Source organism: Panicum hallii, chromosome 2 (assembly GCF_002211085.1).
Source record: "Panicum hallii strain FIL2 chromosome 2, PHallii_v3.1, whole genome shotgun sequence".
In the NCBI taxonomy this organism is placed as follows: Eukaryota; Viridiplantae; Streptophyta; class Magnoliopsida; order Poales; family Poaceae; genus Panicum; species Panicum hallii.
In genome coordinates, this window is record NC_038043.1 from 45,387,437 (window position 1) to 45,412,563 (window position 25,127).

The 25,127-nt window shown below is 47.9% G+C and overlaps 5 protein-coding genes across 7 annotated transcripts; 2 read left to right on the forward strand and 3 right to left on the reverse strand.

Moving 5' to 3' along the window:
• The first annotated feature begins 267 nt into the window (after positions 1-267).
• Positions 268-5,982, forward strand: LOC112882970 (protein SCAI). Of its 2 annotated transcripts, none has more exons than XM_025948172.1 (9): positions 268-955; positions 1,872-2,078; positions 2,200-2,439; positions 2,937-3,009; positions 3,094-3,240; positions 3,381-3,472; positions 4,089-4,262; positions 4,346-4,482; positions 5,374-5,982. In XM_025948172.1, exons 1-9 carry the CDS (start codon positions 440-442, stop codon positions 5,570-5,572), a joined length of 1,785 nt encoding a protein of 594 aa, XP_025803957.1. In that variant the 5' UTR covers positions 268-439; the 3' UTR covers positions 5,573-5,982. The 2 variants fall into 2 exon arrangements, with proteins under 2 accessions (XP_025803957.1, XP_025803958.1); XM_025948173.1 differs by having other exon boundaries at positions 270-955; positions 2,943-3,009.
• Positions 5,983-6,932: 950 nt separating this feature from the next.
• On the forward strand, positions 6,933-8,427 carry LOC112879352 (plant cysteine oxidase 1-like). The gene is made up of 5 exons (XM_025943589.1): positions 6,933-7,056; positions 7,161-7,345; positions 7,457-7,601; positions 8,023-8,229; positions 8,324-8,427. The coding sequence occupies exons 1-5, from the start codon at positions 6,933-6,935 to the stop codon at positions 8,425-8,427; spliced, it is 765 nt and encodes a 254-aa protein (XP_025799374.1).
• Positions 8,428-11,156: 2,729 nt separating this feature from the next.
• Positions 11,157-14,748, reverse strand: LOC112882414 (peroxidase 17). Its single transcript, XM_025947467.1, has 3 exons — positions 14,157-14,748; positions 13,855-14,046; positions 11,157-12,074 (listed from the first exon to the last, which is right to left on the reverse strand). Exons 1-3 carry the CDS (start codon positions 14,373-14,375, stop codon positions 11,451-11,453), a joined length of 1,035 nt encoding a protein of 344 aa, XP_025803252.1. The 5' UTR covers positions 14,376-14,748; the 3' UTR covers positions 11,157-11,450.
• Positions 14,749-16,541: 1,793 nt separating this feature from the next.
• Positions 16,542-24,790, reverse strand: LOC112879704 (putative wall-associated receptor kinase-like 16). Of its 2 annotated transcripts, none has more exons than XM_025944076.1 (4): positions 24,548-24,790; positions 18,434-18,866; positions 18,180-18,350; positions 16,542-17,999 (listed from the first exon to the last, which is right to left on the reverse strand). In XM_025944076.1, exons 1-4 carry the CDS (start codon positions 24,560-24,562, stop codon positions 16,825-16,827), a joined length of 1,794 nt encoding a protein of 597 aa, XP_025799861.1. In that variant the 5' UTR covers positions 24,563-24,790; the 3' UTR covers positions 16,542-16,824. The 2 variants fall into 2 exon arrangements, with proteins under 2 accessions (XP_025799861.1, XP_025799860.1); XM_025944075.1 differs by lacking the exon at positions 24,548-24,790 and adding an exon at positions 22,241-22,916.
• Positions 24,568-25,067, reverse strand: LOC112881118 (the record flags this gene model as incomplete). Its single annotated transcript, XM_025945820.1, has 1 exon — positions 24,568-25,067. A coding segment is annotated over exon 1 (420 nt), but the record flags the coding sequence as incomplete, so codon positions are not given.
• Positions 25,068-25,127: the final 60 nt, after the last annotated feature.

Sequence of the window (25,127 nt, forward strand, 5' to 3'; positions counted from 1 at the left end):
ATTTAGTGCCTGCCAAACGAGAATATAAGCAGGTAAGTGAGTGGAGTCAATTTTGGAGGAGGATCCACGACAGGATCTGTTCCAAGTTCAGGCTTGGTTAGGTTAAGAACCAAGTGGGACTGTACAGAAAAGAGATGGGAGAAGCCATTAAACAAAGTCCAAATGATTGACTCATAAGAGCCCAATTAGACGCCCCCCAAATCACAGCATTTTACTACAACAGCTCATCCCGTACTTCTTCTCCCCGACTGCCGCTGCCTGCTTTTTATCTCTCTTCCTTCTCGAACCACAGCGAACACCTCCTTTTATTACTCTCTCTCTCTCTCTCCACCACCTCCTCCAGTCCTCCTCGTTCTGCCATTCGCCCAAATCGAGAGGGGGACAGCGAATTAAAACCTCGCCGCCTCCAGTCCCCTCCCCCTCCACCTCGTCGCCGGCGATGGCCGACGGCGAGGCCGGCGCGTACCGAGAGTTCAAGGCGCTGGCGGAGGCGGCGGACCGCAAGTTCGCGCGCGCGCGGGACCTGCCGCTCTACGGCGGCGGGGACCACCACAGCCGGAAGGCCTTCAAGGCGTACACGCGCCTGTGGCGCCTGCAGCAGGAGCGCCGCCGGGAGCTCGTCGCCGGCGGGCTCCGCCGCTGGGAGATCGGCGAGGTCGCCTCGCGGATCGGGCAGCTCTACTACGCGCGGTACCTCCGCACGGCCGAGCCGCGGTCGCTCGTCGGGGCCTACGTCTTCTACGAGGCTATCTACAGCCGCGGGTACTTCGGCGCCACGGCGGGCGCGGAAGGCGGCGGCGGCGGCCGGCACCAGGCGCTCCTGATCCGGTACAAGGAGCTGCGGTTCATCGCGCGGTTCCTCGTCGTGGCCATGCTGATGCGGCGGGCTGAGGCTGTCGACCACCTCGCCGGGCGCCTTCGCGCGCTCGTTGAGGAGTCGAAGGCGGCGTACCCTGTAAGGAGCTTGCTTCTCTTGTCTTTTGAATTGGGGAACCTGACTGAAATTTACGAGTTGTGGTGTTTTTGTTGTATATCTGGGGACCTAAAGCCCTGAGAAGATGATTTGCGTTTAAGTTAGCAGCAGAGAGTTAAGTTTGTTTTTTAAAAAAGTTTAAGTTAGCGTGTGCCTGTGATCACTAGTTTTTGGGAAGTGATATGCATAGTGCTCTTTGTTCTGAAAGCAACATCCACAATGGGGATTCTGAGTTGGACTGCTGTTGAATCAGGGGTTTTCTGTTTTTCATAATTGCCTCGTAAATTGTGTTTGTATACCAAGTTTTATCTTGTGTAACGGCACTTGAAATCTTATAATGCTTGCTGCCCCTGCACAATCTAGTTGCAGAAGAACATGCTTGCCCCCGTTACTTTCTGTGGAAATTTGACATTTGAATAAAGTGTGAAGAACAGAAGATGAGCCCCCACCCCCAAGTTAGTGGGATTATGAGTGGTTGCTTTACAATTGTGATTTGGAATTTCAACTGTGTGAATGGAGACAAAAATTGAGTTTTCAGTTGGTTTGAAATCCCAAGGTTTCTGTGAATACCAGAAAGTAAAAATTATGGCAATTGGACAAACACCATGACCTGTTAGGAAAATACCGCATGGTTCTCTCAGTGCTTAATTGAAAGTTGAAACATGTGCATGATGGTTATGGCTGAGTGATGAATACATTTTATATTGTAAATAGAAAAAGCCATGTGTTTTGGAGAACCACATGGTTGAGTGATGAAAACATATGCAAGTTTCATTCTTTGTTTTCCCTACTGAGCCGTCCATTTCAGTAAAATATGGCGTATTGACATGTTTTTAGGCAGTTGAGCCTATCATTAACTTTGTTCCTGATGGCTACTTTGTGACCTTGTACTTATTAGAAAACCAACTTCAAGGAATGGAAACAAGTGCTTCAAGAGCTTGGGAGATTCTTGAAGGCTGACGGGGCATACAAGGGATCCAGATCACTGAGATATGACAACTTGTTTGATTCTTATCCTTCAAATCTTGCATCTATCGCACGATTCCATTCAAAAAGGGTGCTGAAACTGAAGGAAGCTGTATTAACAAGCTATCGCCGAAATGAGGTAGCATATATCTGCTATCCCATTGTCAATAGTTTAGCGTTAATCTAATTTTCACTTGTGTTTCACGTAAAGATGCTGAACAGTTGAAGACATCCCTTACAGCCTTTTTTGTGCAATGCAGGTCAAGTTCACAGAACTAACTTTGGACACATTCAGAATGCTACAGTGTTTGGAATGGGAACCTACTGGATCTTATCAGATCGCTGCCAAAGAACTTACAGAAAATGGCACTGTAAGTGATCAGAGCGGGCCCTCTGGTCTCATTGATATTCACCTGTCTACAGAAATCTCTGATGGAAGTCTTCCTTCAAATCCTCAAAAAGCAATTATATATCATCCTACAGTTTCTCATCTTTTAGCGGTATGAATCTTACCCATTGTTTCTTTCTCGTTTATCCATTTTTGCATGATATTAGGAGGCACGTGAACTTCTGGTAGAATTGCACGTCTTCTTGTACATTATTCTTTAGTCAGAAACTCTAATTTGATTTACTTGTCTACAATCCTGAAGTATGCATTAGTTGGTGGTCGAACCGTCCAAAAGAGTACCAATTGTATCTCAAAATCATGATTGCAACAAAACAAGGACAAATAACTACCACATACCCAGGCTAGAACTTGGATAATCCCAAAATGTGGGTACCTCCTTGAGAACTGGTTTCATTGAGTTTCCTGGTCTGCCAGGATTCATTAGTTCCCTTCCTAAGACAAATGCTGGGGATGCCATCTCAACATGGTCAAATTTTTTAATATAATTATAATTGAGAAATGATGGCCCCACCCCCACCCCACAAAACACACACACACACACACAAATCCTGTAGAAGTTTGTTTCATACTGTTGACTCTAATTTTAAGGTACAGGTTCTTGCAACAATCTGTGAGGAGCTTTCTCAAGATAGCATTCTACTCATCTATATATCAGCATCAGGTTATTTTTCGCTCTCTGTCATTTTATTTATTTTGTTTTGATCACTTGCTATCCTTCTGACACTTGTGGTTATCTTCTTTTCAGGATGTACCGAGCAGAATATGGCCAGCCAAAAGTATGCCTCTAGCTCCTCATCACATGCAACGACTGCTTCTGCTTTCCCTATTGATAAGCCAAATTCACATATGAGTTCTGATAATCATCTATGGCTTGGTCCCCGTGGAAGTGGAGGTAAAGCTCGATGGCAATTTTTTTGGTTCAACAGAGTCCACTTATTATAGTCAGATTGGTGGATGGCTAGATCCATGGACCCTTTTCTTTTAGGATGGCATGCCATGCACTTGCTTATATGTTTATTGTCTTTTTGCCAGGTCCGAACAATCTTTATCCTGAAGATCTGATTCCATTTACAAGATATCCCCTGTTCCTTGTAATCGATAGCGAAAATAGCCATGCATTCAAGGCAGGTTTGTCAGAACTTAATCTTGGCTTGTAGAAGAAAACCATTACCATGGGCATTCTGTTGCTTTTTAAAGTCAAACATATTAACAGAGTTTTCACATGATTTTTTTCCCATTTGAATGTTGCATAATCTGAATTCATTCTCAAGTGAATTTCTGTCCTAGTAGAACAAAAAATGAGCACGCACAATGGTTGGGTCAGAATTATTGTCCTCTGGTTCTACTGTTTTAATATCATTTTGATCTCTAAACCACTAAAATATTTTTAGAGGGTTGTCAGCCTGTTAACTGGTGATTTCAGAGGAATGAGGATGGCTAAGGATTGATGCCCAGCCTTGTATGAATAGGCTGGATACATAGCTGGAGCTTGGACATTGATAATTGTTAAGGAACTTTAGTTTTCGATTTGGAATGTGTAGATGAAACCTATCTATGCCTGTTTTTATAAAGGAAAATGCCCAAACTTGTTAGCATGTGAACTCATCTATGATCCCTTAAATCAACCAATTTTTTCATAAGCTGCAGTTTAATTTGATGAGTTCTGGACCTTTTTATTCAATATTTGCTGGGTAATAAATTTATTTGAGCAAATTATCATTTGGTCATGCAATTTTCCAGGCCATACATAATGCAGAGAAGGGAGAACCAGCTGCATTATTACTTTCTCCTAGGATATCATCAGCCATGCCTGGTGTAGAATCCACGGGTCATGGAAGCCAGTTTACATACTTCCTCACTGCTCCAATGCAAGCCTTCTGCCAACTAGCTGGAGTAACTTCTGACATAGATACCGTCTGTTCTCTGTTTGAGTTGTCTATTCATATTTCCTAAAAAAAATGATCTCTATAGTAATATTTATTCTGTTTTGCTTTCAGGATACATATGCTAATGCAGAGAACATACTTTTTTCTGCTTTCGAAGAATATGAAGAAATCCTCTGCACTTCTGTTGGGTTAAGTAATGTCTGGGGACAAATTTTACCTGATCCATTTCTCAGACGACTGATTCTCAGGTACATTATCCCATATATTTTCTGCACTCAGAGCAATATGAGCATCTGGCAGTTGGCTATAACATTAATTTAGCAACGTAACTTCGGAAAAGGTGGCTTGGCTTCAATGATTTAATGAATATACGTGAAGAACAAACTTTTGCATTGTTTGCATCTCGTTTGGTGAGGGAAAGTTTATATTTAACCCTAAGCCCATCTCATTTCTACCAATTGTCATTTCAAGGAGTTAGCAGGGCCTACTCCTTCCAAAGTATGGCAAAAGCTTTAAAATTGCTGGTCTACCATATATTTCCAGTAAATTGCACCATTATACCATTTCTTTTACCTACTTGCCTCTAAAAGGTTGAAAATTGCAGCTCAGTGCTGAGTTCTGACATGTGCAGGGTTGTTTTGCGATTTTGTGAACCATTCTAGCATGCATGTCGTCAGGGTGGGGGGTGGGGTTGTGACTTGTGACTATACCTTAGAGATATGCATATGAGCTGGATATACTTGTATATCAGGTTCCATGATTTATCTTTTATATGGTCCATCCAACAACCTAACAGGAAATAAGTCGTTTTTCTAACAACACTTTTTGATGCTAGTAAACATGTTTATGCTCTAGGATTTGCGGCAGAGAAAAATGTTTTACAGACACTATTTGGGTTGACCTTGATTGTTATGATTTTCAACATGCTCTTGTTCCATTCCTAAAGGACAGGGTGCCTGTGGGTGATACATGATAGAGTAGATTACACAATGATGCATAACATCTTGCCAAACTTCATGTTTCTGGGAGTTTTTTGGATACAATTATTTTGAATACTAAAATTTATTTTTCATGCAGCATGACCCACTTGGGATTATGTCTGATCATTCTCTGCAAATTATTATCTTTTTCCATTGCAGGTTTATCTTCTGTCGAGCAGTGCTCTTCTATTTCCACCCCGAGGAGCATGAACAACATCTACCAACATGCCTACCTAACCTCCCAGAGTCAGTCTCTCCAGCTGCGGAAGCTATCAAAACTCCTATCCTCCAGCTTGCAGAAAACCTTGTCGTCAGCAACCGGTTTCATTTCCGGGATTCCAGACACAACAAGAAATGATCAACAGCAATGACCATAGTTCAAGCCTTCTGTAGATACCTCCTTGGTAAATATAGTCCAGCAATTTGTTGATTGTTTCGCATTTATACTGCCAATGGAGGATGATTTGGCATCAACAAGCTGCAGCAGCAGCAGCCTGGGCTGGGTGAATTGAGTGGTGATACAAAGAGTTTTGCCTGCTGCTTCATCCCCATTGTGCGTCTGTATAAGTTTGTTTAGCTGTTCTCTGATTTGCTTAGGCGTTTTAGGCGTGTAGGGGCTTGTCTTCAGTTTCTCTTGGGTTGTGTTAAGGAGAGGACAGTTTGTAAGCTGGAAGAGGCGTTTTTTTGGGTACTCTGGAAGGCAGATTGTTTTGTAGGGTTGGTTAGCTCAGCATATTGACGGCAGTTTACGACTCCCATCTTCTTCCATTGCGTTTTGTTTGCGTTGTGCTCCCAACTTTTTGTATCAGTTTTTGTTCTGCTTCAATATTCCTCCGCGACCTTGTTCAACCCGAACGCTCTTTCTTACTAGTGACACCTTGAGGTCACTAAAGTTTGATCAGAAATTAGCTGTCCAGTCAGTAGAAAAAAATGAGTGAAATGAAACCAGATACTAGTACCACCAGCGAACTTTTTATAACGATGATCGTTGAATTCAGAATCCCGGCTCTATGCTAGTATTTCACTTACAATGTGCTGTGTGCTTAAAGATGGTTATGGATCATGGTACTCAGTTCTTATGTATTCTTAGCTTAAAATCTCTCGATCTTTATATTATCTAGACTAAATTTTAGGATCTTCTACACCTATATGTGCTCCTGCGATTCCCGTCTCCAACGATACAACATTCTTTCTTATCCAAATCATTGTAGAAGGAATGTAACACGGGCTACTTAACCATATTTTCGATTCTGGCATGTAGCAAGTCGTAGAACTCGACAGATCCACTCACATGGGAAATAGACCGTGTCCGGATTCCAAGCGACCAAAAGCTTCGCCCATGGTTGTTTTCTGTATACAGTAGTTTCGTGACGGTGTCTGAACGCATCGACATGGCGGTTGGTCACGGCATGCACGGGCAAGCGGTGCACGCACGCGCGGCAGGCGAGCCAGCGGCCAGCTGGCCCCTTGTAAAGCCGGCCCCGGGCGTAGCCCACGGTTTCTACCACCGGTAACCGTACGCCCCCCTCCCCCCTCTTGAATTCTTCCGGCCTCGGCACTTGCGCACGCACGCACGCACAAAGCTTCATACCATCCCCTGCACGGAGAGCCCGTGCAGACGAAGGCACACACAGGTCTCGCCTCGCGCTCGCTCGACCTCGCCACCCGTCGTTGGTCAGCCTGTGTCCGGCGGCGGCCGGCCGTGACGGCAGCGCGCCATGGACGACGGCGACCGGCGGAGCAAGGTGCAGCGGCTGTACGACGCGTGCGACGCCGTGTTCTCGCCGGGGAAGGGAGGGCTCCCCACGCTCACCCAGATCAGGTGGCTGCGGGGCATCCTGGGTACGTCGCGCCGCCTGCCTCGCGTCTTGGCTCGAATCCATCGACGTGATCACTGATCAGTGTCTGTAACTGTGTACGGTGGTGCGTGGGTGTCTCGAACGCAGACGGGATGGAGGCGGCCGACGTCGGGATCGACGCCGGCGGGGACGAAGGCGAGATGAGGTCGTCGTCGTCGTCGTCTTCCTCGGACGACGAGGCGAGCCCGAGGGCGGCGGCCCGGCGACTCCTCTCGACGCGGGGGTTCACGCGGATCACGTACGTGCACATCCACGAGTGCGACGATTTCTCGGTACGTGCGTTCAGGTGATCGTGCCGGCCGGCGGCGTCGTGCGCTTGCAGTGGTTTTGCAGATGCCCTGTCGATCATGACGCGCCCGTCCCGGCGGCGGTGGTGTTTGCAGATGGGCGTGTTCTGCTTCCCGGCGGGCGCGACGCTGCCGCTGCACGACCACCCGCATATGGTGGTGCTGAGCAAGCTGCTCTACGGCTCGATGCGCGTCAGCTCCTACGACTGGGACACCGCGCCGCGCTCCGGCCCAAGAAAGGGTAAGCCTGTCTCGCTTTCACCTGCACGAACCTACTGTAGGCTGTGGCAAGTACGGAGTATAGCTAAACGTCTCGGATACGTACGCTTTCACCCTGAACTGCAGAGTCTGCAAAGACTGAAGAAGCTTGCAGGAAACGCGAGAGGTCTGAAGCCAGGGGCTGTGGAACGAAAAATCAAGAGCGCGTGCAGCGTGCACCTGGTTGTGAGCTCATGAAAACAGCTGCACAGCTAGTAGTATCTGCGTATTCTAGGAAAAGAAAGTACGTGACGGAATTCCACCGCACAATCCAAAAGTCCACCCTGTTTTGGGATAAGGGGGTGGAATAAATAAAGCAAAGTGAAAGAGATGGACAGACCAGTGTTCGACAAGCCACTGCACGTACGCTGAATAAAAAAGTTGAAAAGAGTCCTTACTTGCAGGCGGTTTAGCCAAGGTGGTGGCCGTCGACGAGCTGCGGGAGGCGCCGTGCAGGGCGTCGGTGCTGTTCCCCCAGAGCGGCGGCAACATCCACACCCTCACCGCCGCCACGCCGTGCGCGCTCCTCGACGTGCTCGCGCCGCCGTACGCGGAGGACCTCGGCCGCCCGTCCACCTACTTCTCCGACATGCCCGTCCCTTCTCTCCCAGGTACACATTCAGAATTCTTCTCTATTTCCTGCCTGCGAAGACGACATGTGCATTAGTCTCTGACAAACATGCGATCGTCGAATCGTCTGGTCAGGTTTTGCAGTGCTGGAACAAGCAGAGTTGCCGGAGGATTTTCGTGTCGTAGGGGCGCCATACGTAGGGCCAGAGCTCGTCGTAGATATGGATCTGCATGACTAGGTAGCTCGCTGTTTTTCCAAAGTAGATGCGCGCAAGTTGTGTCATGGTGTGTGTGTGTGCCGTGTCCGTGTGCATATCTGGACTCTGGAGAATACTCCTACGTTGTAACCTTCCCACTGATTTGCTTGTACATACACTTCCATGCTGATTTGTCCCTGTTTACTTTTTCCCCTTTTCGGCAACTAGCGATTGAAGCACTCTGTGAACAAGCTTGTGTTGAGATGACAGCAAACTGGATATATATATCTTTACCTCATTGCTTAACCAGACTAGCTAGACCACTAGACATGCTCCCATCTAGCAAAATGTGACCAACCGCACCAAAGCTTTTAGACTTGTATCAGCCTTAAGTCGTCGAGGCCATCTTACTATTAATAATCACGTTATCCCCACGAGCCACGATAGAAATCAAGAGTAGAAATTTTCAAAATAAGAAGTCCAACCATCTATTTTGTAGATTGGTAGTTGTTGATAACAATAACAATTAGATCTAATGGCGAGATGCGAGAGAAAATGAGTGTGTGTGTTTTTTCAAAAGAAAAACACCCTGCCATTGATTTTATAGAGTCAATCATCATTGATAACAACAATAATTAGATCTAATTTAGTTCTAAATATCTAACATATGCAGTTATGAAATATATTATTGTTGTCGCAAAAATCAGACGGTGAATCTTGCAAAGCACGACACGCTAAAGCTTGGGAGCTCTGCTTATCTCCAGTCAATTTGACCTACAATTGACAAGGGAAAAGAAATTTAATCAGTAAAACAACAGGGAACGCATCGGGTAGAGTTCCGAATGGTTCCAAGGAGCGTATCGGCTAGAACGTCCGATACATATAGCCACGCATCGGCAGTAAAGCCGATTCTATGACGAAGCAAGATTAAGAAATAAAAATCTTATAATTAAATACACATATTTAATTAGACTAAATCTATCGTCACCGTTGGTCGGATCGGATTTAACCGAGACAACGCTAACAGTTGGGCGACAAACTAAGCATAACTAATTGATGCATTGAATTATACTAGGATTTATTCTTAGCGTTAAGCTCTTGATTGGCCTCCATCTCAATCATGTCATTATTGACCGACAAACAAATCTGATCGGTAGGACCTGTTCCAGCATCATTACTCAAAGATCAGATTTAACCGAGACAATTTGAGATAACAATGATAGATAGAACGAATCAGCCGATATGATCGTCGCAACAAAATCCAAGATCGTGGACAACTCGTCGATAGTAGCGATAATTAAAGGATAGATCGGCTATTAAATCTCTGCAAGAAAAGGTTAAGTAAAGCTGATAATATGATAATTACCACTGTGAAATCTATTAAGCGAACTTACCAACAAGCCGGATATCGATCCGATACAGTCCTACTTGCTGAAAAATTCGGCGAGAAAGTACTTTACTCCTACTCCTAGAGTTTTAGCAAACTGCTGAGAAAAGTTGTATTGAATGGTGATTGTTCTTCCTTTTTTACAAAACTCTAACCCTAACTGTTATTATTTATAGCCTGATACTAAAACTTCTAATTTAACACGACTCCAACAAACTTGAGCGAAAAACAACAACTTAAACTACCATATTTGCAAGATATTTCAGAAGAAAACCGAACTTCCATAAGATCTTTTGCTGAAATTATCTACCAGTCCGATTCGAACTTTCTATGACGCTTCTTGACCAAACTCACGTCATCTTTCCAATAACACATCACCTTTGACCGTAGCTTCGGATGACTTTTCGTAGTTCACCTGTACCTTAAACGGAAAGGGCTGTCGGACTTCATAAAATCCTCCATCGGCTTAGTCCCGCTTACCAAAATTGTACTTGTAAAATTTTAGCATCAACAATTATAAAATAGCCTACTAAATTTGTGTATATATTACCCGATTATGTCATTATGATAAAACTAAAGCGGCGCTCTAATTCTGCATTTAAATTACACATATTTGGTGATTTGAACATATTTTAGTTGGTTATAGGTTCTCTGTTGTAGAACCTGTGCTTATCGATGGCGAGATACCTACAATAACTTTATCAATTTTAATAAGATCATCCAGTCTTATCTCGTTTATGCATTCATAAGTGTGAATGTGTGCATGCATGTGTTGGGTGGGCACGTGGGCGAGCGTCTGTATATGAATCTACCAATCTTAATAAGATCATCCAGTCTTATCTCATTTATGCATTCATAGGCCTCACAACCCAAAGTAATGGCCCACTCTCAGCAGCCCATTTAACATGCTGGACCAATTGTTCCCACGGTGCTATACTCGGCCCAATACGGAGCACAGGTATCCGCAAGTCGGCAATTAGTGAGAAGGGGCTGAATCGCTGAAACGCCCTGCTGCCATGTGACCTGACCACGACATCCACAAAACCTTTCCCTCAAAAAAAAAAGGACATCCACAAATCCTTGTGCGCATGTGAGAGACTAAAATTTACCACACTCGACGACCCTTGCTAGCGTGACTATTCGTGATGACGTTTTTTCTTTCTTTGTGAGGTTATAATATCATTTTGCTTCCAAGAGTTACAGTACTGATAGGATTACAATTACTATGTGCATGCAATCTTGCCCTACGCATGATATCTGCGTAGGGCAATTTTTGGCAGTAATTTTCCTGTATACAATTACTAGAGCTTTAAACAGTAATTTTCCTGCTACAGATCATGCTAGTTAATGCTAGATATATCACGTCAGTCTAGTCTACGCATGATATCTGCGCAACCGATTTAATTATTGTTCTGTAAATCAAATCGGTCAGCAGAATGAGCTAATAAATCACATAAGGCGATTTTTGGCTAAGCTACCCTTATCATATATATAGGCACACTATCCCAATTATTTTCCAGATCAGCAGTGAGCACAAAAGCTCGCGCACCACAATCATAGGTAGGTGCAAAACTCACACTACACACGACCAAAAACCTTATCAACATATTAGTATCATGATATCAGAGCTCGATCTGTTCTGAAACCCCAACCGTACCCCCGCCGGAGCTCGATCGATCTAGAAGTCCATGACGCGGTACGCCGCCACCTCCTTGGGTGTCGCCGGCGATGGCGAGCCGTTGGCGACGCGGCAGTTACGCCGTATCTCCCCCTTCCTGGGGTTCTGCAGCTCGCCCATCTTGATCATCCCCTCGACGAAGGCCCTGAAGAAGGCGTCCTGGTCCTTGCTGAAGCGCTTGACGACGCGGCGGGTCCTGGCGTTGTCGGAGAAGAGCGTCTGGTCGGAGTTGAGGAAGCCGCGGAGGGCGACGAGGTCCTTGAAGTAGCGGTTGTCGAAGACGCGCGGGGTGGCGTCCATGCCGCCCGTGACCTCCTCGTCGCCGCCCCTGGGGCAGAGCGCGTCGAGCGCGCGGCGGTAGGCGGAGTCCATGTTGGGGTCGGGGCGGCCGGAGCCGGACTGGTTGTAGAGGCGGAAGACGATGGAGAAGCAGCGGGCCTCGCCGATGGAGTGGGAGCCCGAGAGCGCGACGAGGTCGGTGACGCTGAGGTTGAGCCCCGCGAAGAGGCGGATGAGCGCGCTGGCGTTGGCGCGCGGGCTCGGCATGATGCTGTCCGAGTCCTCCTGGCTCGCCGTCAGGCTGTCCTCGCGCCCGAGCCGCACCTCCCAGTTGGGCCCACCGGTCTGTGTCAAGAGAACAAAGCAAATCAAGAGGTCAAACACTTTGAAGTCAAACACATTAGTATTGCAAATTGCAACGCAAACTCTCAATGACAGCGGGCAGCGTTAATATGATGGCGCTTCTTATTCCCTTGCAAAATCTAAACAAAATCAGAGCGAACGGCCAGAAAGTATAGCGCTACAGGTCTACACATCGTGGCACACTGCTGTTCAGCTAGTACTGCGGCCATTTGATGAACCGATCGATCTTCCGGTTGCAGGTTCAATGCATTTTGTTTCTGGTAAAACCAACAGACTGGAAAATGATTCCCCGTAGTTTGTTACAAGCAATTAGACACCACTAGCTGAACAGGTAACTGAAAAGAAGTAGAATAACGTTAGAAAAAAAATAGTAACGTAGTGTGGCTATGGCATCTCCTGCATCAACGATCAACCAATCCAGTGCAGCCACCAGCCGACTGTCAACTCGCCCAAGGGAAACAAGGAGAGAACCGCATCCATGGCATAGTGACAAAGTGACATCGTACGCTTGCATTGGTACCGAGAACCTTCGTGAGGACCAAGGGGTGCACGGGAAAAGTGCACTGCTCGGCGGAAATCTCGCTCCCCATCATCACCCGATCCGAGAGAAACACAATCCCCCGTCGCCGATTGAGGGGCCTGCAGCCTTGCCATTCGCGGCGCCAGTGAGTGGCAGCACCGGGGGCTGTCTGCGCTAGACGCCGAAGGCTACTACCACCACCGCACCCGTCTAGCCGCGGGTGGGGTGTTGGTCGCTCGCTGCTAGGCTTTCGTGGGCGCGGCCCTCTGGCCTGGCTTTTTCCCGGCTTGGTTGCGCCCGTGCCCAGCCCCCGTTAAATGCGCCTGACCGGGCCTGGCTGTCTGCCTATGGGGCGCGCGTGATGGTGATGCCATCCCTGCCCGCTGCGGTGGTTACAGGGAGCAGCGAGCTGGGGTGCATGCACCTCCATGTATCGCTAGAATGCTAGTGTCGCTATCATCAATGGCAAAAGTGACATGGTCATCAGGCTGCCAATTTGCACACTATACTTTGTAGGAGTACTGGTAAATGTTTTCGCTGTCAATGCGGAAACCATCAAAAGGACGATTTCCAGTGAAAAGGTCAAAATGTGAAACAGACTTAGGATCCGAGGAACGCCGAAGCGCGTTCCACCAGGTAGATAAACGTGAATGTGTAGTCGTGGTGGGCACACGCAAGTGACAGGGTGGCACAAGCCCAATGCTCTCGGAAAATCTCCATATGCTCATTTTCTACGTGAATTTTGGTCAGGACGCGGGACTAGTGGCAGAAAGGCTATGCGTCCGCACGAAGCTGACGCGACGGTGAGCGTTGGCGGTCACGCAGGAAACGAAGGCACCCGTGCGCGCCGCGCTGCCGTGGTGGTAAAAGGCTAAAAGCGATTCGTGGAGAAGCCTTTTCCAAGTCCTTATTCCTTGTCTTTTCCTCACGGTGGATCCAGAAACTGAAACTGGGAGCAGGATCGACGCGGAATTCTGCACTGGAAACGCCAGGCAGCGGAGGGAGTGGAAACGCTGGAATCTGGACCGGAAACGGCAGACAAAGCAGGGTAGAAGCGATTGATTTTTTGGAGTGGAAACGGCAGACAAAGCGGGAGAGAGATAACGCTGGATTTCGCACGGGAAACGGCAGGCCGCAGGAGAGAAACGGCATGCGCATCGCATCGGCGGCACCACCGCGTATTTAGCGAGGCGATGGATCTGCGGGCCGTGGGGCGACGAGAGGGAAGGGGGAGGCACGTACCAGGACGACGGCGTCGCGGGCGGCCATGACGACGATGTCGGCGCAGGAGACGACGCCGGGGCAGCGCTCTTCCAGCGCCTCCTTGATCTCGTCGACGACCTCGAACGAGCGCAGGGAGTTGATGTTGGACAGCGCGTCCTTCTCGCCGAGCATCGTCGGCGTGGCGTCCATCAGCACCGAGCCGTCGCACCCCTGCAACCGCGCCCCGCCATCAGATCGACCTCGGGGAAAACCACGTCGTGCAGTGCAATCGAAGCGAGGTGAGATGTGTGGGCGGAGCGATGGATGGACGGATCACTCACGTTGACGAAGCAGTCGTGGAACTGGAGGCGCATGACGGAGGCGACGCTGCGGGCCTCGCGGGCGCGCGCGCGCGCCACGACCTCACGGACGATCCCCTCGGCCTCCGGGCACGTCTCGGCGTAGTACCCGACCTGGAGCTCCCTCACCGCCGCCTCGGCGCGGCAGAGCAGCGCGAGCAGCACGGCGACCAGGGGGAGGGACCCTCGGCGGGCCGCCATCGCTAGAGACTAGAGAGACGAGGGGGGGTGGGGGCAAGCACGCACGCGCGCGCGGCTCTTGCTGATTTGCTCCGCGGCTGTTCCGAGGAGGGGTCGCGCTGCACTGCGCCGCGCCGCGCCTCGCTCCGTGCTCTGCTCGGCTGTCTCGCAGCGTACTAGTAGTAGCGGCGGGTTGTTGTAGATAGAAAGGGGTTCTGGCCGCTGGCTGCAGGCCTGCAGGCCGTGGCCGCTGGGTTGTCACCACGGGATTGGGGAGGAGGGGGCGCGGGCCGCACGCGACGCGGCGCGGGGAGCTGTGGCCGGTGTGGGTGGGCGGACGGCGCGAGCGCGCGGACGCACGGGCGCCAGGCGCCAGCGCGCGGCCGGCCGGGTCGGGTCGGCTCGCGGGGGCGCGCGCGCGGCGCCGGCCGGGTCCTGCCTGCACCCACCACACGCCCCTAGCAGTCGCGGGCGCGACGGCTTCGGCCTTCGGGCGCACGGGGATCGCGTTGGTGCGCGCGCGCGGCGTCAAAAATATCCGCTCGGGATCGCGCTCCGTGTCGCCGTGGACGGTGATGGCCTGGCGGCCTGGCCGGCTACTGGCGGGCAGCGGAGGAGGGAAGCATTGACCCGGACTTTTTTGCGCGCCTCCGTGTCACTGTGTGTTGGTTTTTATTGACATTTTCGGTAAAGGTGAAAACAACTGGGACTTCTAATTCTAGTCGGAGGTGTGAAAAATACGGGTGCTGACTATGCATACAATTTGGCTCATTGTTAATGAAAGTTTTACCTTTTCAAAGTAATGTAAATCGTATATTGATGGGCGGAGGAAGTATGAGGCTTTCCTCACTAAATTTTCAATGCTTCGAGAATGCAACGACCACCAAGAAAATCTCAAGTAGGACCCCCCCGCTCAACGAGAACAAGACTCCCGTTTCCTTTAGACTCGAGAATAAGACCGCACTTTCCTGGTCCCCCAACCCATGACCGGCTACAAGGGAACCATGCACCCCTGCGGCAGCACATATTCCATCCGCACTAGTACCTTCAGAAAATTCAGAGTGCGGTCGCTTTCGTTCTTTACCTTATCCCGGCCTGGACAGTTCGCTACACCCAGTCAATCCGATTCCCATGATGCGCAGTAATAATATCGCACTGTGGCCCATGCCGCCATGCAGCTTATCATGTTCTCTTCTCTCATAGTATTTCTATCTTTCAGCGCAGCACTGCAGCGAGAGTATATTTATTATTGGTAGTAGAGGCTTCTGCCACCATCTCGTCCCAAGTGGAAACGCCAGCTCAGGCATGCCCGGAAGTTAAGCCAAGCCGTCAAGCCGAGGCACCGCCCACCACTCTTTCTTCTTTCCGAGGAGATTCCACACGCCGAGTCCAAGCTCCAGCCAGCCTCATGGATCCAACGCGGCGGCGACGCCGAGCACCGGTTCCTTCCGGGGGCGCACACGGCCGCGTCACGGCAGTTCGACTCGACGCATGCAGAGGCGTAGTAGCATCTCGCGGGGACGGGCCCCCGATGGAGACCGGATAAAATCCCGCGCTACACGCCACGGGCGACGCCGGACCACACCAGCGACGCGCGCGGCCCAGGCCCGGCAGCTCTGACCGGTCAGCTTGAGCGACCGACGTGCGGCGCGGCACGGCAGCAGGAGCCTACTAGCCTACTAGTAGCAGGCGGCTGGCTGCGTCCGGGTGAGCGCGACCGGTCGTTGACACCCAGCGCAGGGACAGCCCGTCCCGCCGCGGCGGGCAGCTTTCCGAGCGGTGGATTGGCGCGCTGGGCGGGTGCCGTGTGCCCCCCGGGAAGGGAGCTAGAGCAAAGCGACCGGTGACGACGACCGCTTGACGAATTGTGCGACCGATCGGCAGCGACGGGACGACAGCGGGGAAGCGCTGCTTGCTCGGGTCGTGAACGTAGTTCAGTGCTGTCACGATCGGAGGACAAGAGCTGCGGTCCGGGAGCGCCGGCAGGGCTTAGAATGGGCCTTGCCTGGTTATGGGTGGGCCTGGAAGCTGGCAGGCTGGACCTGCAAGTGGTTAGGCCGGTGGTAGCAGCGAGCAGTAGGCTGAAGTGGCCCAGGTCTAAAGTTCAGACAAGTTCGTGAGATGAGAGTTGAGACTTGCGACTCCAGCAGAAAATCTGTCTCAGTTACCAATTTACTCGTACCTAGGTAGATAAATTCCCAGTAAAAAAGTAGATAAAATCTGAATGGTCAATAGGACAAATACACCAATCGACAAAAAAACTACTTACACACCACATCGTTAGCACGATACAGCGACGATATGTAGCACATACATAAAGTCATCCATCGACGTAGTTGACAAATTATTGCTATGCACATGACAAGATCATCCACGAGAGCTGATATGCTATATATGTCCCAAAGCGATACAAAGATATGATACGCTCTCAGATCGTCGGACGGTGAAGTATTCGACGGTGAATTGGTGGTCAACGTCCCCATTCCAGACTCCTGGCAGCTTCCTTCTCGATGCTTAGATTTCCAGTGTGGATAGTAACCTCCGAGATAGCCATGGATGACTCTCCAAGCAAGGACTCCATCTCCTCAGGGTTCTGTTGCGCCCATGGATGCTGCATCACTTTTCTCAACCTATCAAGTCTCTCTGAGACTTCCCTCATCGATGGCCGATTCCCACCAGATATCTCCAAGCATTGCTTTGCTAACTCTGCAACCTCTTCTAGTACCTCCATGTTTGCATCGTTCATGATTTGATCATCCAGTATCTCTTCTAGCTTATCCTCCTTTGTCACGGAAATAAACCTCAGTGCTAGGCTCTTCTCATGTTCAGGCCCATCAAGGTTGAAGGGCTTTTTGCGTGTGAGCAGCTCCAAAAGAACAACCCCGAAGCTGTACACATCGCTCTTGTTTGTCAGTTGGCATGTCTGCATGTACTCTGGGTCCAGGTACCCACAAGTTCCTTGAACGATTGTGACGAACTGTGATTCATCAGTTGGTGCTAGGATGGAAGCGCCGAAGTCGGATACTTTCGCTGTGTAGTCACGATCGATGAGGATGTTTGAGGATTTGACGTCTCCATGGAGGATTGGTGGGGATGCCCACGAGTGCAGGTAGGCAAGTGCCTCAGCAGACTGATGGGCGATCTGCATGCGAGTAGCCAAGGAAATCTGCCTGCCATGGTTACCATGAATGAGTTGGAACAATGTACCATTTGGAATGAACTCGTATACCAGCATGGGGACCTCCACTTCGAGGCAGCAGCCAAATAGCTTAACGATGTTCTTGTGGTTGATCTGAGAGAGGATCAGCATTTCCTTGCCGAATTCTTTCTTGTGCTGCTCATCAATGGACATGCATCTTTTTACAGCTACTTCGGCGTTGCCCGTGAGAAGACCCTTGTACACAGTTCCATGTCCACCATGACCCAACACTCGCTTTTCGTTGAACTTGTCAGTGGCTTCTTGCAACTCTGCTTCTGAGAATATTTTAAATGCAATGCCTTGCTGTGATTTTATCTCCTCAAACAGCAGCATACCCCCGTGTTGTTGGAAGTATCTCTGTTTGATGTGCTGTAGCTTTCTTCTTTCTTGGATCAGGTATGCACAGGTTATGGTAACGACAAGGACCACTAGTCCAACACTTGCGCCTGCAAGATTCACCTTACTAATAATCACTATTTTTCTTAAAAAAAGAAGAATAGGCAACCGATATGAATGAAACCACATTTTTTTTCTGTAAAAAATAATATACATGCTTGGATAGTTTGGAGCATGATGAAAGACTATTTCAGATGGTATTCTTGCTAAAGGCAGGAGCAGGAACATACCTACGACTGGCATCACCCAAGAAGAAGACTTCTGATTTGAGATACACTTGTCATTAATCATTTGTTTTCCTTGTGGACATAAACAGGTGAAGTTCCCCTGTGTATTTAGACAAGTCCCCCCTCTGTGTGCGCATGAATCCGTAGTATCCTGATGAAGGCATTCATCGATATCTGAAATGAAACAACAACACTTCATCATGTACTGCTAAGAACTGTCGCGTCAATTTTTCATGTTTTAATAGAGCAGAAGGAACCTGTGCATCCACCCTTGATGTACGGATTGCCTTGGTACCCATCCTGACACTTGCAGCGGTAAGCTGCTCTCCCATTGGTGTCACTGGCATCGACACACTCACTGTTGTTGCTAACACATGCATATGAACTGGTGTTCTTTTTAGAAGCCTCGCACGTTCGCCTTCTAATAATCCAGTCCATTACAACTGGGACTTGGCCCTTGTATGCATTCCAGAAATTTGTCGAATAGGAATAAGTGGTGCTGTAGCTGAACTCTTTCTCTTCCATAACTATAATATAGCTGCAGCCAGTACTGGTACTGTAGTATTCGTTGAAGAAAGCTCTCAAATACACCTGGTCTTTTGGGAGATCCACCTTACAGCAGCCAGCGCCAGAGCACGAACCATTTGTTGGTGGTTCACGAGAGCATGTGGAGTAGCAGCCTAGGACATACTGCATTATATTACAAACGCATTATTAGTACCGTCAACGTGTACGTGCGACCGAAATGTATGCTCCCCCCATCACATTTTGACATGAACTGATATTCATCGAACAATACAAAACGTTTTGATATGGGCTGTTGATGATCTCAGTTCTCAGATCCAATGAGCTAGGATATTTAAAGATTTGGGGGTTAGTTTATATTATTTTTACATTAACAATGATGGATAATTTAGACACATTTAGGGGTTACTTTAGTTAGGTATTTTTTTTAATATAATGGAAGAGCTGAATAAGCAAATCAGATCAAATGACTATGGTGGTGCCAGCAATTGTTGACCGTATGAAATCCGTGGTCGGATTTTTCTCCTTTTTTCTTGAATTTCACTTTTTTCTAGCATGATCGTTTGGATTTATGTGAAAATATGTAAGGAAATTGCTACGGTACTCTAAAACTACTGTGAACCATCTATTTTTGTTAGATCTGAATGGATAAGATCAAAAGTGATCTTTTACCTCCTAAGTCCTAAGAGGTATTATGATATTTAATTGTATATTTTTTTGAAAAATAGGATAAAAAGCAATATAAATCAGTCAATTAGATCTATCCTAGGTAACGTGATGTAACCCATGTATCTATATGTTCCCTAACATGATAAATTTTATTAAAAAAGATGTGCGTACTCTAGCATGACAGGTGCTCAAATAACTTTTGTAATGTGCCAAGTGCTCAGATCTAACTTTTTTGTAATGTGACACGAAATCTAACTTTTGTAATGTAACATGTTTTGATGGCAGTACCCTAACGTGACATGTGTAACATATTTCGACGACAAGTGACATTTCTAATTTGTTAGGGATGTAATAATTAAATTATACGCAATATATAATGATGATCTAGTCCAACCAGAATAACAAGTGAGGCACCATGACGCACCATCAGTTCAGCGTTTGATAGTACCGTGATTATTTTGCTAATCAGTCTGCCGTAATCTAATCCGGCTATGCTAAAGTGATGCACCTAAGCACCTTAACGTTATTTGTAGCCAACAAACTAAAAAAATGGAAAGCCAGCGGAAAGAAGCCATATATGCATGTTAGTTACCGTGATTTGGGGAGGGCGTAACCGGATTTCTTCTTTTAATTTTTGAATTTTGCTACACATCTTTCAACAGATTGTGGAGGCCGAAATCTGTCGAATTTCGTAACTTCTTTTCTGGCGGCCCCTCTTCTTCTCCGACGTGCCTCATTCCTTCTTCTCCAGGTCCGGCAACCTTCATTAGCTCTGGTGGGTTAGGATTTTTTGGTTGAGGGGTTGGGATTTGGGGAATTGGTGTCCCCGGATATAGAGGAAGCTTCAGGGGAGGCCGCCAGCCCGGCGGTGGTGGCGTTGTGTGGGTGGACAGCGGGGCGACGGGGGCGCCGCCCGCAGCGGGTGGCGGAGGATAACTGATTATCCTGTGGTGGCTGGGGGCGAGCGTGGCCAAGGGGTTCGCGATGGAGGGAGTGGTTGGAAGGGTGGCGGCTCCGGCGGCGGTGGCGCCGCTGGAGTCGAGCTGGGCGGTGGTCAAGGCGGGGGAGTGCGGGAGATTGGGCAGCGAGAGAGAGAAGGGAGAGGCGGTGGTGGGGTCACCGGCGGTCCACGCCGGCGGCGGGCAAGGCAACACTGAGATCACAGGGAGGTGGCGGCGGGCCGGGGCGGACGTCGAGTTCGAGTGAGATGAGGATTAGGACGGAGCCCGTCTGGACTCCGGAGGCAGGGAGAAGGCAACGAGAGGATAAGGTTATCTAGTTCTTAGATTTAGACCGTCGGATCTCGATCAAATGGTCCAAAATTTGACAGATTTGAAGGCAATTTTTCCGACGACACATAAATAGACAGACCCTTTTCTTAATTTTTTCTCCCCGTATAGAAATTAAGGACTAAGATTTATTTTAGGTCTTATCTCGTAAATTAAAATAGAGTACCGTAGCACAACCCAATATGTAAATATAATAGTAAGATTCCTAACTGTATCTTTGCAAAAGAAAAACATTCCTAAGTGTATCGCTTGCAACCATGCAATAGGAGTAATAGCCATTAACCCACTTAGAAAATATGTACTGTACCAAAACAAAATCTCAACATAACACGTGCAGCATCCAATGGCCACATCAAAACTAAGTTTTCACATGTTCGGAGGAGTGGAAACTCAAGATAACTCAGCACTAAAACAACATTTCATTTTTTTTCTTTCCAAGGCTACTTCCTCGTTCACTCTTTAGAGTTGTCGATCATGGTTTCGAAATACAACTGAATGACAAGGGCAAGTTCCCTAGAGCTAAAAGAGAGTAAGTAATTCAATTAACAACTTTAATTCGTGGATCCTATTGAATCCTGAAAATTCTGCTAAGAGATAAACAGTTGGAGGAGTGATCTATATAAGAATAATATGGATATATCTTGGAGATAAGAGTTGATTCTACCATTGGATAGGGTCTTAGAGCAGGTGCAATAAGCCAACTCAGCTTGGCTTATAGCTAAGCTGCGGCAGCGGAATCCTAGGTGGCGGAGAGAGAAACGAGAGGGAGAAGAAAATCAGCGTCGGATCCGTCGACCGTCGCATTCCGTTCTCCAAGATGCTAGGGGACTCAGCACGAGCTTTTCCTTCCAATTGCAGGCAGCAGAGGAGATGGTGCTGGTTAGTGGAGGAATAAACAAATTTTACAAATGGGTCCGTCTTAATAGAAAAGTATGCCTAGGGGTATGTGAAAAATCAAGCTATTGTACGGATGGTCTGTAAAATTTTGTAGGTAACTTAAGCTTAAAGCACCGTTTGGCACAGCTTCACCTAAAACGGCTTCACCAGTGAAGTGAAGAGCAGTGGCGGACCGTGATAAAAAAGCAAGAGAGGGTCAAATTGCCAAAAACTGTTTATCAAGAGGCTAATAGCTGAACAAATATTAGATTTCTCATGACCTTTTATTGATTGCTTCGGAACTTCCATCACGGAAGGAGGGCCGAAACCCAGTTTCGTCTTCACTGGGTTCCGCTCTGGTAAAGAGCTAAAGTCAATGAAGCTAAAAAAAACTGGTGGCTTCACCCGCTTCTAGTTTATTTTAGCGTGGACTTATAAAACGGCTTCACGCTATATTATCTCGATTTACGTGGAACAGGTGAAGGTGAAACTAAAATAAACCATACCAAATAAGTTACAACATCCTTTCGTTAACAGGAAAAAATAATATAGCTTGGAGCATTCAATCTGGTCCCTACAGTAAACCACGAGACGTTAGGAAAGTTGCTCTAGCCTTGTCGATTCATTTTCTTTACTCGTCGCAATGCAACATGGAGTAGAGAGATCTGTGTAAATTCAAAGCTTAAAAAAGTTTGAAGCACTCACAGAAAGTGTAGTCATATAGCCAGTCGTGTTGCAACCGATGACGAAAATTTTGTTATCATCTTGTGAGAACCTGAAGGGCGTGTTGGTGAAATTCTGCCAAAGACTATACTCTCTCATGTTCTGCGTGTCAGTTTGGCCATAGCAGCGCCAGGAGATGCCCATCTTCATCCAAGCTTTGGCATCGGGCACGGAGATCTTGGTCACCTCGAACGTCCCCTTGTAAGGCCTCTCAGTGCCGTTGACAGGAGCGCAGGTGATGTTGAAGCCGCTGTGGATGGCGCACTGATCGCCGATGCCGAACGGGTACGGGATGTCGACGTCGCCGCACCTCGATTTGCATCCTGGCAGGTGCGCCGGCAGGTCGTCGGCTGCGGCTAGCACCAGGACGGCCGGGAGGGAGAGCAGGATAAGACAGATGGACAGAAGAAGCCTCGGGTACCTCATCAGCTCTCGTTACTAACTTACTAGATTTAGTAGCTAGGCGTATTCAGGTTGTACTGGCTAGCTGTTGCTTTGTGTGGTAGTGAACTGGTGGGTTGTGTTGCCTCCCGTAGGTAGTTCATTCACTGAAAGGGAAAGAGGAGGAGGAGGAGGAGGAGCAGAAGAAGAAGAAGGAGGAGAAGGAGAAGGAGAAACAGAAGAAGAAGAAGAAGAAGAAATTAATTGTTTGGTTCAGGTCAACCGCGGGGTTAGCATCATGCAGGGAGAAGGCAACGAGAGGATAAGGTTCTCTAGTTTTGTTTTATGGTCAGTAGATTTAGACCGTCGGATCTCGATCAAATGGTCCAAAATTTGACAGATTTGAATGCCATTTTTCCGACGGCACAAAAATAGACAGACCCTTTTCTTAATTTTTTCTCCCCGTATAGAAATTAAAGACTAAAATTTATTTTAGGTCTTACCTCATGAATTAAAATAGAGAACCCTAGCACAACCCAATATGTAGATGTAATAGTAAGATTCCTACGTGTATCGCTCGCAACCATGCAATAGGAGTAATAGCCATTAACCCACTTACAAAATATGTACTATACCAAAACAAAATCTCAACATAACACGTGCAGCATCCAATGGCCACATCAAAATAAGTTTTCACATGTTCGGAGGAGTGGAAACTCAAGATAACTCAGCACTAAAACACCATTTCATTTTTTTCTTTTCAAGGCTACTTCCTCATTCACTCTTTAGAGTTGTCGATCATGGTTTTGAAATACAACTGAATGACAAGGGCAAGTTCCCTAGAGCTAAAAGAGAGTAAGTAATTCAATTAACAACTCTAATTTGTGGATTCTATTGAATCCTGAAAATTCTGCTAAGAGATATATAAACCGTTGGAGGAGTGATCTATAAGAATGATGTGGATATATGTTGGAGATAAGAGTTGATTCTACCATTGGATAGGATCTTAGAGCAGGTGCAATAAGCCAACTCAGCTTGGCTTATAGCCAAGCTGCGTTAGCGGAATCCTAGGTGGCGGAGAGAGAAACGAGAGGGAGAAGAAAATCAACGTCGGATCCGTCGATCGTCGCATTCCGTTCTCCAAGATGCTAGGGGACTCAGCACGAGCTTTTCCTTCCAATTGCAGGCAGCAGAGGAGATGGTGCTGGTTAGTGGAGGAATAAACAAATTTTACAAATGGGTCCATCTTAATAGAAAAGTATGCCTAGGGGTATGTGAAAAATCAAGCTATTGTATGGATGGTCTGTAAAATTTTGTAGGTAACTTAAGCTTAAAGCACCGTTTGGCACAGCTTCACCTAAAACGGCTTCACCAGTGAAGTGAAGAGCAGTGGCGGACCATGATAAAAAAGCAAGAGAGGGTCAAATTGCCAAAAACTGTTTATCAAGAGGCTAATAGCTGAACAAATATTAGATTTCTCATGGCCTTTTATTGATTGCTTCAGACTTCCATCACGGAAGGAGGCCGGAACCCAGTTTCGTCTTCACTGGGTTCCGCCTTGGTAAAGAGCTAAAGTCAATGAAGCTAAAAAAAACTGGTGGCTTCACCCGCTTCTAGTTTATTTTAGCGTGGGCTTATAAAACGGCTTCACACTATATTATCTCGATTTACGTGGAATAGGTGAAGGTGGAACTAAAATAAACCATACCAAATAAGTTACAACATCCTTTCGTTAACAGGAAAAAATAATATAGCTTGGAGCATTCAATGCTGGTCCCTACAGTAAACCACGAGACGTTAGGAAAGTTGCTCTAGCCTTGTCGATTCATTTTCTTTACTCGTCGCAATGCAACATGGAGTAGAGAGATCTGTGTAAATTCAAAGCTTAAAAAGGTTTGAAGCACTCACAGAAAGTGTAGTCATATAGCCAGTCGTGTTGCAACCGATGACGAAAATTTGTTATCATCATGTGAGAACCTGAAGGGCGTGTTGGTGAAATTCTGCCAAAGACTATACTCTGTCATGTTCCGCGTGTCAGTTTGGCCATAGCAGCGCCAGGAGATGCCCATCTTCATCCAAGCTTTGGCATCGGGCGCGGAGATCTTGGTCACCTCGAACGCCCCCTTGTAAGGCCTCTCAGTGCCGTTGACAGGAGCGCAGGTGATGTTGAAGCCGCTGTGGATGGCGCACTGATCGCCGATGCCGAACGGGTCGTACGGGATGGCGACGTTGCCGCACGTCGATGGGCAGCCTGGCAGGTGCGCCGGCAGGTCGTCGGCTGCGGCTAGCACCAGGACGGCCGGGAGGGAGAGCAGGAGAAGACGGAGGAGAAGCCTTGGGTACTTCATCGGCTCTAGGTAGTTGCGTGTTCAGGGAGCTGTACTGGCTAGCTACCTTTGTGTGGGTGATGATTGTGTGTTGCCGCGCGTTAGCGCTATAAATAGATGCATCTTCCGGTAACAAGCAAGAGTGTGCTCACGCTTTACTT

What these genes read in the sequence shown, in the direction of transcription:
- LOC112879704 (XM_025944075.1), bottom strand. Translation starts at nt 22,684, where the DNA reads ATGAGGTACCCGAGGCTTCTTCTGTCCATCTGTCTTATCCTGCTCTCC. An exon ending in CATCAAGGGTGGATGCACAG is followed by an intron (nt 18,351 to 18,433) that starts GTTCCTTCTGCT and finishes GTTTCATTTCAG; the next exon opens with ATATCGATGAATGCCTTCAT. An exon ending in TTGGGTGATGCCAGTCGTAG is followed by an intron (nt 18,000 to 18,179) that starts GTATGTTCCTGC and finishes TGAATCTTGCAG; the next exon opens with GCGCAAGTGTTGGACTAGTG.
- LOC112882414 (XM_025947467.1), bottom strand. Translation starts at nt 14,375, where the DNA reads ATGGCGGCCCGCCGAGGGTCCCTCCCCCTGGTCGCCGTGCTGCTCGCG. An exon ending in TCCACGACTGCTTCGTCAAC is followed by an intron (nt 14,047 to 14,156) that starts GTGAGTGATCCG and finishes GCGCGGTTGCAG; the next exon opens with GGGTGCGACGGCTCGGTGCT. An exon ending in CCCGCGACGCCGTCGTCCTG is followed by an intron (nt 12,075 to 13,854) that starts GTACGTGCCTCC and finishes CTCTTGACACAG; the next exon opens with ACCGGTGGGCCCAACTGGGA.
- LOC112879352 (XM_025943589.1), top strand. Translation starts at nt 6,933, where the DNA reads ATGGACGACGGCGACCGGCGGAGCAAGGTGCAGCGGCTGTACGACGCG. An exon ending in GTGGCTGCGGGGCATCCTGG is followed by an intron (nt 7,057 to 7,160) that starts GTACGTCGCGCC and finishes TCTCGAACGCAG; the next exon opens with ACGGGATGGAGGCGGCCGAC. An exon ending in ACGAGTGCGACGATTTCTCG is followed by an intron (nt 7,346 to 7,456) that starts GTACGTGCGTTC and finishes TGGTGTTTGCAG; the next exon opens with ATGGGCGTGTTCTGCTTCCC.
- LOC112882970 (XM_025948172.1), top strand. Translation starts at nt 440, where the DNA reads ATGGCCGACGGCGAGGCCGGCGCGTACCGAGAGTTCAAGGCGCTGGCG. An exon ending in CATCTATATATCAGCATCAG is followed by an intron (nt 3,010 to 3,093) that starts GTTATTTTTCGC and finishes TCTTCTTTTCAG; the next exon opens with GATGTACCGAGCAGAATATG. An exon ending in TAACTTCTGACATAGATACC is followed by an intron (nt 4,263 to 4,345) that starts GTCTGTTCTCTG and finishes TTTTGCTTTCAG; the next exon opens with GATACATATGCTAATGCAGA.